Below are 14,567 nucleotides of genomic sequence, written 5' to 3'. Positions count from 1 at the left end.
TCACTCTTGTTTCCTGCTTCCTGTGAGAGCCCATTTTCCCTTAATGACTGTGGAGGCTGAAACTTAAAAAGGGAAAATGCCAGAAACCCTCTGACCTTGAAAGGAACAAGAAGCTACAAATAAAGTTTTTCATCAAGCCCCAGCTTGTTTATCTGTACCGGATGCCCCAGGTCATTTATTGCATTTCAGAATGATACAATACAGCCTTAATTATCTCAAGCCTATTTTGAACTTCATAGTTTTGAAAAATAAAGACACCAGATGAGGTCAAATGTTTTCACTGAAAACCTACCTGTGAATCATGATGCAGACCTAGTCTTCAAAGGAAGGAAGCTTTGGTTAGAGGAGCAAGACCTGGCAAAGCCTTGGTGGTCCAGAGATGTGGCATAGGAACAGGGAACCGTCGTTCTCTGCTCCCCAGCCCAAGTCATTGAGGCTGATTCCTCAGGCCTAGGGCTTGATGACATGGCTGCTGCGGTTTCTACACAGAGACTATTTTTAGTGGCAAGAATTCTCATTTCCCAAAAGTATAACCACAAGATGTCTCTCTGGAATGAATCGCATGTATGCTCTGGGACAATAGTAAATGCTTAGATCGTGTCGTGTAGCCTGGGTTCTTTGAAAAAATAGAATCTGCAATATCTTGGTGTACCCTCACCCTACATTTAACTCTTACGCTCTTACCGGTTGCTATCATTTGACTGAGGTGATTTTCTTGGGTGGGATTCCATGTGTAGAATTACAGATGGCCTTCAAATCAGGTTTTCCTTCCAGAAAAAAAAGTTTTGTTTTGTTTGCGTGGTTTTAAATTGATACAGGGAACAGGCATTTGCCCTAGTGGTTAAGATGCCGCTCCCCATCCCACATAACTTGGGTTCAATCCCTGACTGCTTCTTGATTGGTGCTTCCTGCCAGTGCAGACCTAGGGAGGTCGCAGTGATGTCTCAAGGGGGATCCTACCATTCATATGGGAGACCTGGATTGAGTTCCAGGCTCCTGGTTTCAACCCTAGCCCAGCCTTGGCCATGGTTGGCATTTTGGGAGTAAAGCCCCAACTTGGAGCTCTCTATTGATCGCTCTCTGCTTCCTAAATAAGCAAATATATATATATATATATATATATATATATATAGTGATACAGGGAGCAAAAAAAAAAAAAAAAAACCGTATCACTACTCTTCAATAAAAAAAGGTACTTCTTGAAAAAGGAACTTGGACTTGGTGATTTATAAGGGAATCTTGCTCTATTAGCATTTTACTGCTACACCTAGCACATCAGCCTCATCTGGCTGGCTCTTTGGGTCTAGGTCAGTCTTGGCGCCGGGCTGATAGCTAAAGTTGGACTTTGTTGGGCTTTTGGTCCCTTTAAGTGAGATTTATTCTAGTAAAGCCAGAACCCCTCACGGATAGTATTGCAGAACCCAGAAGTTACACACACTGACACAATAACTGGAGCGAAGAGTATCTTAACCGAATTTGGAAGATGCTCATTGAGTGGGTTTAGGAACCTCATTCAACCACTTACTGCTTTGATTCACCACATGCCTATGGGTAAGTTGGTTCATTTACTTACAAAGATCAAATGCCCTCCTTCCTCTTTGACTTGAACTCTCTTTGTCCAGTGAGGAGTCTCCCTTGGTCGGAAGGGAATATATGACTTGATTCTCATGGTAACCAATAAAGTAAATGCTGTCACTCATAGTCTGTCAGTACATCCATTAGCTGTCTAGCTTCTGTGGAGCAGGACTTCTTGGCAGGAATTGTGTTGACCATCTCAGAGGCAACAGCAGTGGTATATCAAACCAAGGTCAAGGAGATGAAGATCGGGAGAAATTGAAAGTTGATGAACAAGTTCTTTGCTTCATTTGGTAACCTGCTGGCTCATTCATTCTTTCTGTTCCCAAGCGCATGCTGAACACCTACTATGCTCAGGCACTGTATCATTCCCAGGGCCACGTCCTTTCCAAGTTCGTGTACAAGTGCAAAATCCTTCGTCTGTGGCCTCGTTCCAAATGCTAATAACCATAGTGTAGTCCCCCCTTTGAAAAGGCTTCAGGCCAAAAAAAATGAGCATGTTGCCTCATCTCTCTCCACTCCAATTTCCTCATTTGTAAAATGAGGTTAATGACACCTGCTCGGCTGCTTTACAGGAACCCTGTGTGGATCAATTGAGAGAACAGATGTGGGAGTCTTTAAGTATAATAAGTATAAAAAGAATGAAATGTCAGTAGGAAGGCTTAGCATTCCATAGCGTTAGCCCTACCTAGGCCATAACTGAATGTGAACCTATACCAAAATTTCAAAATCAATTATGTTTGACAATTCATACTGTATAGATATTTCTTAATATACCAAGATAATTCACAAAGTTCATGGAAGACTAAGCTAAAAGTACAACTGTATTTGGTGTAAAAAATAAATGTTGATATAAAACTTTTGTTCAGAATAATAAGAAAAACAGTGTAGAGATTTCCAAGTCTTTGCACTAAAACAAACATAATTACAGTTTTCCACAAACCTTTGATAGTCTTTATTTTCTTTTTAATATGAGAGATTGAGGGAGAGACAGAGCCCTTGCATCTACTGGTTCACTTCCACATGGCCAGAATACCTACTGGGGCATAGCCTGAAACTGAGATTCTGGAATTCCATCCAGGTTATCCACATGAATGGCATGGGCCTCACTACTTGAAGTATAATCTGGTGATATGTTACCTTCTGGGATACACATTAACAAGAAGCTGGATTGAAAGTAGAGAATGCGTGATACGCGATACAATCCAGGCTTTGTGATATTGATTGCCAGCATCCCAGTAAGTGATTTCAATTGCTGTGCCAAATGCCTATCCCAGGTTCCCATCTCCGCAAATATTTCTTAAACATTTCACTTCAGTTTTTATTTGAAAGGCAGAGGTACAGAGAAGGAGGGAGGAAGGGGCAATGGCCAGAGCTGGTCTGATCTGAAGCCAGGAGCCAGGAGCATCTCCTGGGTCTCCCACATGAACATAGAGGTCTAAGGGCATATGTGCCATTCTCTACTCCTTTCCCAGGTCATAAACAGGGAGCTGGATTGCAAGTGGAATAGCTGGGACTCAAACCAGTGCCCACATAGTATGCCAGCATCTTAGGTGGAAGCTTAGCCTACTATACCACAGCACCCCCCCCCCCCACAAAAATGTTTTAGAGTACCTTTATATATATTATGTAATTACTATGTTAGGATTACATGTGTCAGGTACTAAATTCAGTGGGAAGCACAAGTTATTTTATTTAATCCCAACAATTATGCTGTGTGAGATGTAGATGGAGATATTATTATATCCACCTTATAGAGTAAAAAAAAAAAAACTAAAGCTCTAAGAAACTAGAGAATAACTAGATTGTAGTGCAAAGGCTTGTGATCATCTCAATTTGAACCCAGGTTTTTTTATTCCAGAGTGGGAGCCTTCCCCACCATGCTACACCTCTACTTAGAAAAGAATAAAACTATCCAGCCCCAAACAGTTATTGCTATTCATGAAAATATTCTACTTTGAGGAGATACAAAGTCTTCTTAAACCTTTGAGGAGAGAGCTCCACTGAAGTGGTTGCAATTCTTGTGGGGTTTGCTCCCTGCACATTCTGGTGTCTTACTCTCCAGATATATATTGAATTGAGTCATTTTCACAATTTCCATAATTGTCAGTTTCCACGGACAAACACAAAGGAAGAATCAGGGAATCTCAAAGTGGTAGAGAAAGTGTGTGCTGGGGATAAGAGGCGGATGTGGGAGAAGGGCCCAGATGAGAGTGTCTGGGAGCGTGGGTAGCCTGCTGATACCAGCTGGAAGCAAGGTCTCTAGCAGGTCATTTATTCTTTATTACTAAACATTGCTTCCTTCACCCTCAATGCACAGATCTTTATCTTACTGGGAGTATCTGGAAGGACTTTTTTTTTCAGATACTCACAGGAATTCCACCCAGTCTTCTTTCTGGGGTCTCAGTGTGTGGCCATGGAATGGGACTTGTTTTGCCTTTCAGGGCATTTGTTACAAGCTGTTCATGTCTGCTGCTGTGGCTGCTGCTGCTCCTCCTCTTCCTCATTTTTTCCTCCACCTCATTTCCTCCTCCTCCTCCCTTTCTTCTTCTCAAGATCATCATCATTATCCTGAGTAGCAGAGTTAACATGTCCAAGAACTTATTACGTTGCCAGGCAATGTGCTAAGCACTGTACATGCGTTATTCTATTTATGTGTTCATTCAGCCATTTAATGAATATTTATTGAACATCACTTCACTTTGTACCAAATCCTGTGCTAGACACTGGTAATCATAACAGACCATTATCCCTTCTGTTAGTCTAGTGGGGGTGCAACAAGGGAATATATAATTGCGAGCTGTGGAAAGTTCTATGAAAGAAGGATCCCAGAGACTGTGAAAGGTGAATGACACTATTGAGCTTGGCATTTCAGCAACCTTCTGATGTTAATAAACAGTAGTGTGCTCCGTTGTGCAGGTGAGGCTGTTGAAGCTCAGAGAAGTTAAGTGACTTGCCCAGCATCACACAGTAATTGGGATAAAGATGATAAAGATTTTAAACTATGTTGATCTGATTCCAAAGCTCACACTCTTAGAGTAACTTCTAGACTTTATTGCCCGCACCCCACTCCAGTGTGTTTAGTGCATACATAGAGCCATTGATCTTAGTCCTATACGTTTGGGTTTCTGGCTTCATCTCAAACCTGTAGAGTTGCGATTGTTTCCAATTAGTTGTGGCTGTGGTTTGGTGCATTTGTTTAAGGAAAGGGTGCACGCCAAGCAGAGGTCACGTGCTCAGCCTTGTGGATGTGCATAATGTGTAAATAATAAATTCCCCCCAAAAGCTGGGATTCATTCGAGTCACCACATTTGTTTTCCATTAGCGTATGCTACTCAAACACAAACAGTAAAGCATGTGTTTACATTACTGTGGACACGGGAAGCCGAGCCCCTAAAGCATTCCTTGCAGGTTGTACAAAGCTAAGCATCCAAATTGCTCACAATCAGTTTTGTAAGCCCAGCTTAAGAGCCTTGAAATGTAACCTGGATTCCAGATATCAAAAACTGCCTAGGGAAGGTACGTGAATTGTCACAAGAGACAAAAAAAAAAAACCAGCTAAATCCTCAAAATATGTACCAAGCTGGGCATTTGCAGTATCTGTTTTCTTATCCTTTACTATTTAAAATGCCACAGAGCTCAAAGTCAAGAGAACTCTTCACTGCATAATGGCAGTCATGGAATTTCTCCTTCTATCTTGTGCAGCTGTCTTTTACAAAAACAATCAGTTCACAATGAGATAGTTGGGCTTTTTAAAACCCAGGAGATGGCAAGGATGGGGAGGCAAGCAGGAAGTGTTGTTAAATGTTTATCTCCTTCCTGCCCTCTTACCCAACAGTGAAGGGCTTGCCCATCAAGTTACATTTAATGCCTAGTGTCTGAGGAAATGGGATTGCTCTGAAAGTTATCTAAAGTAAAAGCAGGCAAGACAGAAAAAAAAAAGCCAAATAAAGGCCTCATTAGTTGATATCTCGATCTAAGACATGTTTTTCTGCAAGAGTTCTGGAATTAGGGGAAGAAGATATTATTTTTAATGAGATCTTTATCATTTACCAAAGACTTGGTCAAGTCATGTCCTCTCTCTCATCCTCAGTATACTCCTCCAATGTGGGAAACAGTTGGCAATCTTCCCTGTTGTACAAATTGGTGGGGAGGATTATGTGAGAGAACATGTTAAACCCCAGAACAGTATGTGGCTTGGTAAGGTTCCTATCTTTGCAGTCAAGATCATTCCAAGGGACAGATTATTTGTACCGTATAGGCAGATCAGATATGCTGCTCTCATTGATCTCATGTCAGTGTGTTTGATCCCTCAGCATCAGGCATGTCCTATGATCTCTGTTCTCTTGTTGACAAAGCACATACAGTTTTGGCCAAATTGCATTGTCCCACGCTGCGGTGTCCTGTTTTCCATGATTATGGCTTCTTCCTTCCTTCCTTCCTTCCTTCCTTCCTTCCTTCCTTCCTTCCTTCCTTCCTTCCTTCCTTCCTTCCTTCCTTCCTTCTTTCCTGCCTTCCTTCCTTCCTGCCTTCCTGCCTTCCTGCCTTCCTGCCTTCCTGCCTTCCTTCCTTTCTTGTTTCTTTTGTTTGTTTTGGGGGGTTTTTTTGGTTTGTTGTTGTTGTTCTTGTGCTGTGTTTCTAATTTTGTTAATTACTCCAGGCTTTTTTGTCTCCTTTTATCACAGAAACTCTTGAGTACCAGTTCCAAGGCTAATTGTTCAGTGTTTCACCTGCGAAGCGAATGAAGTCAGCCACTTTTATACCAGGATATTTTCATTAGCTACAAAGACAAAAGGTCATGATGTCCATACCTAACTGAAAAGGAAATTGTCAGGCTGCACTTGTTTGTTAAAAATGGCTTGAAGAGCATGTATTAAGAATTCTAACCTGCCTGGTATTAAGGTGACTCCTGTCCAAAGATGATTCAGAGCATTTCTGGGAAATGAAGTAATGCCAGAGCAATCTTAAAATTGTGGCCTATGATTCCCCCGCAGTGAGCTGGGGCAACGGGACTAGTTTAACATGCAGATCGGTGCATGGTGCTCAAGACCTTCTAAATCAGAAAACTTTTAACACGCATGCTAGGTGACTCTGAAGGAAGTTGAAGACACATTCCATGAGCTAGCAGTATTTACACAGCCTTTGACCCTGTAATCTTCCTTAGGAAACAATCCGAAGTATGTAAAAGGCTATGTGAATGTTTGTGATGATTTTATCTTTGTTTATAAAAATAGCAGAACTGGAAGCAATGTAAATATCCAATATTGGGAAAATGGGCAACTAAATTTTGATAAATCCTTTAGTGGCTAGAAGCCTTATCTCATTGAAAACGTTACTCTCACCGCACCTAGTCATGACGACAGTTGTGTTTGTGGACATTATTTCTCTTATTACAGATGAGGAGACAGATTTACAGAAATTGAGCAGCTCCCCTGGAAATTCAATAAAGTAGCAAAACCAGGATTGTAAGTCATCCGCCTGATTCCAAAATCCAAGTTCAACTATGTGAAAAACAACCATAACACACACACACACACACACACACACACACACACAGAAAAAGCTACCATTGAAACATAAGCATTTTTTATTAGAGTTTGGGGATTGAGGCTTTTTTTCCCTTTTTTCTCTTTTGCTTTCCCTTGGTACTATATCTATGACTAATAAATTAAAAATAATAGATCCTACACTAAAATGGATTCCCTGCTTAGGTAACTTTGATCATTTCATTGGAAAAAAAGAGTTGTACAGAGGGTAGCTCCTGTAGAAAAAGCTACATTTGGACACAACTTATTCACTCCCTACTTCATTCAACAGGTATACTCTATGAGGAAAGCTATGTATAACCTACATGTTGGGTTTATGGAATGGCTAAGGGAACAGTGGAGTAAAATTGTCAGATCTGTGTTTTAATAAGATAGTTTACATTATTAAATGTTATTCTGAGTCTTGGCTTTATTTTTTTTTTAAAAAAAGGCTAATACTACACTAGTTTTGAAAAGGCAAAGAGTGTATCAAAAGCATTTGCTGCCTAAAGCTACCTGATTCTGTGTGCAAGGCCCTCAGAATTTCCTTTTCACAAGATGAATGTTAAGTCTGGAAGGCGTTGTAAAGAGTGTGAGAGGGAACAAAAAGGTCAACGTGGCAACACGCAATTAGCTGGCTTGATCTCTGGGCCAAATTCCAGGCTGCACCGAGTCCACAATCCTCGCTGGCAATTCCTCCTCCCTCGTCTGTTTCCCTTCTTGCAGCACTCTGGTGGGAAGGGTAGGCTCAGCCGCAGCTTCTCCTTGCAGAATTGTTTAAAAGTGTACTGTCTTCTTCAGTGTTGATGTTGTCTCCAAAATGGGAATAATTGAAGACCTAAGGAGATAACTTCCCTGGCAAAGTCTTAAACGCTTGGTTTTTTTTTTGTTTTTTTTTTTTTTTTGAAGGAGTGGGGGTGTGGGGGTGTGTGTGACATTTTGTTTTTGACTGAGCTCCTAGAGAATACTGGGGACATTGTACATGAGGTTGGAAGTTGCCCTGTCCAAGATTAGCTACAGGGACATCCAAAGGAGTTTAGATATTCATTCACAAATTTTTCTCTAGAATGAATCTTTCATTGGGTTTGGGCCTTTTTATGAGGTTGTGCAGGTAGTTTAAATAATTGAAAGTACCATGTCACTAAATTTCACAGTTATTGGGAGCCTACTACTTGCCAGATTCTGCCTTAAATACCATGAGATTCAGATACTGGAATGTGCAGTTCCTTCCTGGACATCTCATGGTGTGGTGTGGAGAGGATCCTGAGTAAAATACCAGGTTGCATATACAAAGTAGCAGTTAGGAAGTTCAGTGGTGGTGAGGAGGAACTGTAAAAACTCTCTTCTAGGAATACATTAAGGACATGGCAAATATGTTTACTGAAGATATTAATGAAATACACAGATATGAGGTATGTTTGAGACATAGCAATTTCTCTAATCTAGAGAAATTCACAAATTCAATTATGTGAAACCTTTTAGATATAGGTGTTTGGCATTGAATTTGAGACACCACTTGAGATGTTGCCTCCTGTATTTTTTTAATTTTATTTTTCTTGGAAAGTCAAATATACAGAGAGAATGAGAGACAGAGAGGAATATCTTCCATCCATTAATTCACTCCCCAAGTGGCCACAACGGCCAGAGCTGCACCCATCTGAAGCCAGGAGCCAGGAGCCTCTTCCTGGGTCTCCCATGTGGGTGCAGGGTCCCAAGGCTTTGGACCATCCTCCACTGCTTTCTCAGGCCACAAGCAGAGATTTGGATCGGAAGTGGAGCTGCCGAGATTAGAACCGGCCCCCATATGGGTTCCCAACACGTACAGGGCAAGTACTTTAGCTGCTAGGCTACTGCACTGGGCCCTGCCTTCTATATTTGAGTGCTATAAGTTCAGGTCTCTCCTCCAGTCTATTCTGGCTTCCTGCTAGGAAAACCCTTGGTGGTAGCAGTGGCAACTCAGGTACTTGTGTCCCTGACATCCATCCATATGGGAAACCCACATTGAGTTCCTGGATCTGGATTTGTCCTGGCCCAGCTGCAGTTGTTGAAGGCATTTGAAAAGAGAACCAGTGGTGTAGAGAAATCTCAACACCTCTCTCTCTTTCTCGCTCTTCCAAAATAAATAAATATAGTGAAGCATTAAAAAAAATAAATTTCGGGCCCGGCGGTGTGGCCTGGCAGCTAAAGTCCTCGCCTTGCACACGCCAGGATCCCATATGGGCGCCGGTTCTAATCCCGGCAGCTCCAGTTCCCATCCAGCTCCCCGCTTGTGGCCTGGGAAAGCAGTCGAGGACGGCCCAATGCCTTGGGACCCTGGACCTGCGTGGGAGACCTGGAGGAAGTTCCTGGCTCCTGGCTTTGGATCGGCACAGCACCGGCCATTGCGGCTCACTTGGGGAGTGAATCATCGGATGGAAGATCTTCCTCTCTGTCTCTCCTCCTCTCTCTGTATATCTGACTTTGTAATAAAAATAAATAAATCTTTAAAAAAAATAAATTTCACATAGTGTGTAACATACACAAATGTCATTCACAAAGAAGCATTCTTGAAAATTAAATTAAATGTATATATGAAAAACAGTTTCACCTAAGAAATAATTTTGAGGGAAGGGGCTGGGGATTTTGATTAAACTGATGTGCTGTCATAGGCTAGATTAACAGTTGTCAAAGAATGACTTAAGGACCCTGGGAATCCAGGGACCTACAAGGTCAAAATTACTTGTGCAACAAGACCAAGATGTCATTTGTCTTTTTCACTGTGTTGGCATTTGCACCAGTGGTAGAAAATCAGAGGAAAGTACAACTGTTGACCGTACTGAAGAAATCAGTGTGATGGTGACCAAGCCATACTAGTACCCATTCAGATCTTCCCTAGAGAATGCTTGAAGGAAAGTAAAAGGCAGTTTCCTCTAAGGATATCATTGCTAAAATTACATTTTAAAAAATGCTTTTATTAAGCCTCAATGCTTGGATGCAATTTTCGAATATCCTGTCTTAAAATGGGAAGGACACTTGAAGTACTTATGCTACAAAATGTGTCTCAGCCTACGTCTCAGTGGTAAATTCTTTGAGTGATCTGAGCTGTGAGCTACAGTGGACTCTTTGCTTGAGAGAATGACTGACAAACTATGACTATACAGGCTTGAGTGTTTGCAAGGCATCTTCTTGGAAAGGAACAGGAAAACCTGTCAGCTCAAAGAAAACAACTGGCAGCATTGCCAGTGATTAAAATTGGAGCTTTCAAGAGAAAATAAAATTTTTGAAAACTTAGATTTGCCACCATGAACTTGAGAATGTTCCAACACTTAGATATTTGTGATAAGGTTGCATATGGTATTAATGTGAATTTTTTTAGATAGTAAAAGATGTCTGTATTTTAAGGCCTGTGTAGCTTCATGAAACAAAATATTCCAAATGATACATGCATAATAATAGGAAAATGAGTAAAAGGCTCAAAGTCCTAAGTATACCAATGGATTATAATATAACAGGGCAATAAGTGTTAATTTACAACACTTCGGATTCTTCATTCTTGCAGCTACTTGTGGAGTTTTTAGGTATTATCAAAGTAAAAGCTCATAGTCATCTGAAAATGCTACTAAAATACTTTGTCATTTTCCCACTATATGTCTGTGGGAAGCTGGATTTTTGGTGACTATTTCAACCAAAACCAAGTATCACAACAGATTAGAAAACAGATATGATAATCTGGCTGTTATATTAAGCCAAAGATGAGATTTATGAAAATATAAAATAGTTATATTCTTCCTACTAACTTTTATTTCTGAATATATGTACTCTTCATTCTAAGATATTATGTTGGGCTGTGTGTGTTTGGCCTAGTGGAACCAATAGGTTTGACCTAGCTGGTTAGGATCACTCCTCTACGCCTGAATCCAGCTCCCTGCTAATACAAATCCCAGAAATAAACAGGGCAAGCTCAGGTAGTCTGGTTCCTGCTTTCTGTGTGGAAGACCTGGATCGAGTTCTAAGCTTCTAGTAGCTTTGGTCCAACTGTTGCATGCATTTAGATGGTGAGCCATCAGATAAGAGTTTTCTGTATGTGTCTGCCTCTCTGTCTCTATAAATCAAGATGTAAGGAATAAATAAAATGTGTGTGAACACATCATGGGTTGGTTAGTGTCATGCTTAAATGAGCTATCACGTATTTACATTTTAGTGTCTCATAATATTGAAGTTGGAAAATGTTGATAAATAAGACTTCCACCAAAAACAAAAAGTATTCTCTGGGATCCTCAGGATATGTATAAAGGAGACCTGAGACCTGATACTAAAACATCTGAGTGGCATCAAGATACCTGTGATTATAGACTGTAATTGTGTTGTGAGTGGCAGAGGAGGTGGAAGCGTTAGAGAAAGCGTTGGAGTGACACCATGGCGATAGTATTAGACAGGAAGACAATAAGTGTGTTGGCTTCTCCAACTGTATTACAGACATTTGGCAAGGAAAAAAAATTTTGTGCTTTTCTTTCTTTGCTTACAAAAAAGGGGACTTATTACTATTTGGTGCAGTGGTCAAGATTCAGTATCCCAGTGTCTGGGTTGGGCCTTGGCTCCATTTCTGATCCAGCTTCCTGATATTGCTCCTGGAAGCAGCAAATGAAAGCTGAAGTACTTGGGTCATTGTCACCCCCATGGGAGACATGGACTGAGTCCTGCATTGCTAGCCTCAGTCTGGTCCAGCTCAGGTTCTCCAAGTATTTGGGAAATGAGCCAGTGGATGGAAGGTCTCTGTTTCTTTGTCTCTCTAATAAAATGTAAAACAAATAAATTTAAAGAAAAAGACAAACATGTAAAATGGTAATGCTGTTCTGTTTATTTGCTGAGTAAGCTTGGTTGTTCTAATTCAATGGTTGTAAATATGTTACGGGAGTTTTCATACACGTATTTTCTCATCTTGGTATCCTTGCTGTTGGTGTGCTTTGCCTATCATGTTTTAAGTTCTTCATCAGTGAGTTTTCCTACCATGGTGACTTTCTGGCACTTCACATACCCTTGTATCAGACTGTCTAATGTGCTACACAGTATGTGGGTACTGCACCTTGTGAGAAGAGTGAAGGAGGGAGAGTCAAGTGAATGCTGTCAAAGGATATAGAAGTGTGAAACCCTTCAGAGTAAAAGTAGCTTACAAATGTTTAAAGGATTTCCAAGAGTCTAAAGTTCACTCAGCATTTTGGGTTTTTTTTTTTTCATGCTTCCTGTTAGTAACCTGCTATTCTAATGGTTGCCTGAGAAACGTGGAGAGCTGCTACAATCCATACTGTTTTCTTTCAGCTCCTGAGAACCATGTCTGTGCCCAAAGGAAGGATTCTGGAGAAAACGCTGGAAGAGGAAGAGCTGGAAAGTGGAGACTGCGGCGACGATGAGGACGAATGCATCGGAGGCTCTGGTGATGGAATGATGAAAGTGAAGAACCAGCTCCGCTTCCTTGCAGGTAATCCATTCGTGCTGGTGCAAAGCCAGGCTAAAATGATGCTGTTCAGACACTTACAAATCAGTTAACTCTGCTCTCTATAAAACTCCTCTAAAATTCCTGCAACATATAATGGCATTGTAGAATTTCAAGGAAACGCTGTATTGTACAAAAGTGAAGTTTTTGAGATAGCTTTTTAAAAAACTCTCTAGCCCTATGTAGATTCATGTGGTTACTTCTTCTCATTGTCTAATGTAAACCTACATAATTCATGGGAACTGTTTGCCACTGGAGATTCCTTTGATTCTTCTCAGTTTTAAAAAAGAATGCAAAGGAAGAAGTGCAGTCTGGAGTGGTTTGAAAAAACACAGTGATGAGAAAACTTTTGAAAGACAAACGTTTTCTTCTTAGAACATCAAGTCCCCTGTTTTCTCAGAAGCAGCCTAACCTGGATAGGCCGTGACCCATAACCACAGAGCTACATAAAAGTAATACTCACAATAGAAAAGTTATATAGGGCTACAAAGGTCACAAAGGTGCGACAACATCTCCATCAGATATGTATGGCACATTAGCATTTACAAAGTACTTCTCTATGAATAGTTATTTTCCCGTTATACCTAGGGCTCAGAAGAAATGAAATTTCTCTAAATGGGAGAAAAGCAGCTCTAGCTGGCATGTTGAGACTTCTGGTACCATGCTGTTTTCTGTAGTACACAGCCTTCTGGTTGGTCTGCCATCACTTATAACCCCAGAGACAGTATCTGCTCGTACCTGTTTTGCAACCTCTGTCCTTCACTAGCACTTATTCCTAATCCTATCCTGAGAATGGCTCTCATCTAGACACTTCATAAGCCTCTGCCCTCTTTTCTCCAGAAAATGCAGATCTTGTCCAATCTCTCTCTTTTACCTTTTATTTTATGACTTGCGTAAGTTCTCTTTTCCATGGAGTCAGCAACGTAGAATATGAAATCTGTTCCTCCTTTTTTATGATTTATTCATTTGAAAGGCAGAAAGAGAGAGAAAGAGAGAGAGATCTTCTAACAGGGTGAGCCATGTCAAAGGTAAGAGCCAGGAACTATCTGCATCTCCCTTGTGCGTGGCAAGATTTCAAGTATGGGTCAACATTAGCACAGTGTCTTCAAGTTTCTTCCACATGTTGCATATGTCAGGATTCCTTTTATTAGAGCTGAATAATGTTCCATTATTTGTATATATTTCAATTTCTTTGTGTGTTCATCTGTCTATGAACATTTAGATTGATTTCACCTCCCAACTTCTGTACTACAAGAAAAAATGATAGATTACAAGAAGCATTTTTTATTATGCCACTATGGGACTTTTACCAGTTCCTACTGCTATCCCTAGCCACCATGCCACATCTCCAGCTGCCTGCTATTTGTTTCTCCTTGGCTTCACCACCATTATCCCCAGCTTGATTTGTCACGCATCAAATTTAGCAAACAATTCCAGATTGACTTGTTCCTTAATATTCTTACTTTTCTAACATCACCATTATTCTCCCTGCCACTGAGGCATGAATCTAGGGTCACGTTTGATTCTCCCTTCCCCTTAATATGCAATTGGTTCACAAACCACTGTCCATTCTTTCTGTACTATTTTTTTCTGCTTTGTCACTTCTTCCTGTCTAATCCACTCTCCTGAATATCCTATTGCAGTTACATCTTAAGTGGTTTCCAGTTTTTCTGGCCAAGATAAGAGTATTGAGAACCTTAGGCTAGCTGATTCAAGAACAATGAATCTCAGCAGAAGATTTCATCAATGTCACCTTGCACAACTACCACGTTAATCCTTCTAAAACATCTCGAACCTATCCCCAGCTCAGCTGCCATCATCCTATTTCCATTGCCTTGAGGATGAAGCTAATATTCTGTAGAAGAGTCCTCTGGTCCAACCCAAACTCCCTATGAACCTGTTTTGCTGCTACTAGCCCTGCAAAGAACTGTCCATATTTTTATCAGCCATTTTATGCTCTCATGAACCCCCTGAACATACTATCCTTACTTCTATTT

General features: G+C 40.8%; 1 protein-coding gene across 1 annotated transcript in view; it reads left to right on the top strand.

Annotated features, from left to right (window-relative positions):
- Nucleotides 1-14,567, top strand: part of GPC3 (glypican 3) — a 383,088-nt gene that overhangs the window by 322,289 nt on the left and 46,232 nt on the right. Inside the window, exon 7 of the mRNA XM_004587718.3 lies at nt 12,396-12,555. Coding sequence (XP_004587775.2) covers nt 12,396-12,555 — 160 coding nt within the window. The remainder of the gene's footprint in view (nt 1-12,395; nt 12,556-14,567) is intronic.

This window comes from Ochotona princeps, chromosome X (genome assembly GCF_030435755.1).
Source record: "Ochotona princeps isolate mOchPri1 chromosome X, mOchPri1.hap1, whole genome shotgun sequence".
Lineage (NCBI taxonomy): Eukaryota > Metazoa > Chordata > Mammalia > Lagomorpha > Ochotonidae > Ochotona > Ochotona princeps.
The sequence above is the reverse complement of the archived record's forward strand: the minus strand, read 5'-3'. Positions and strand labels throughout refer to the sequence as shown.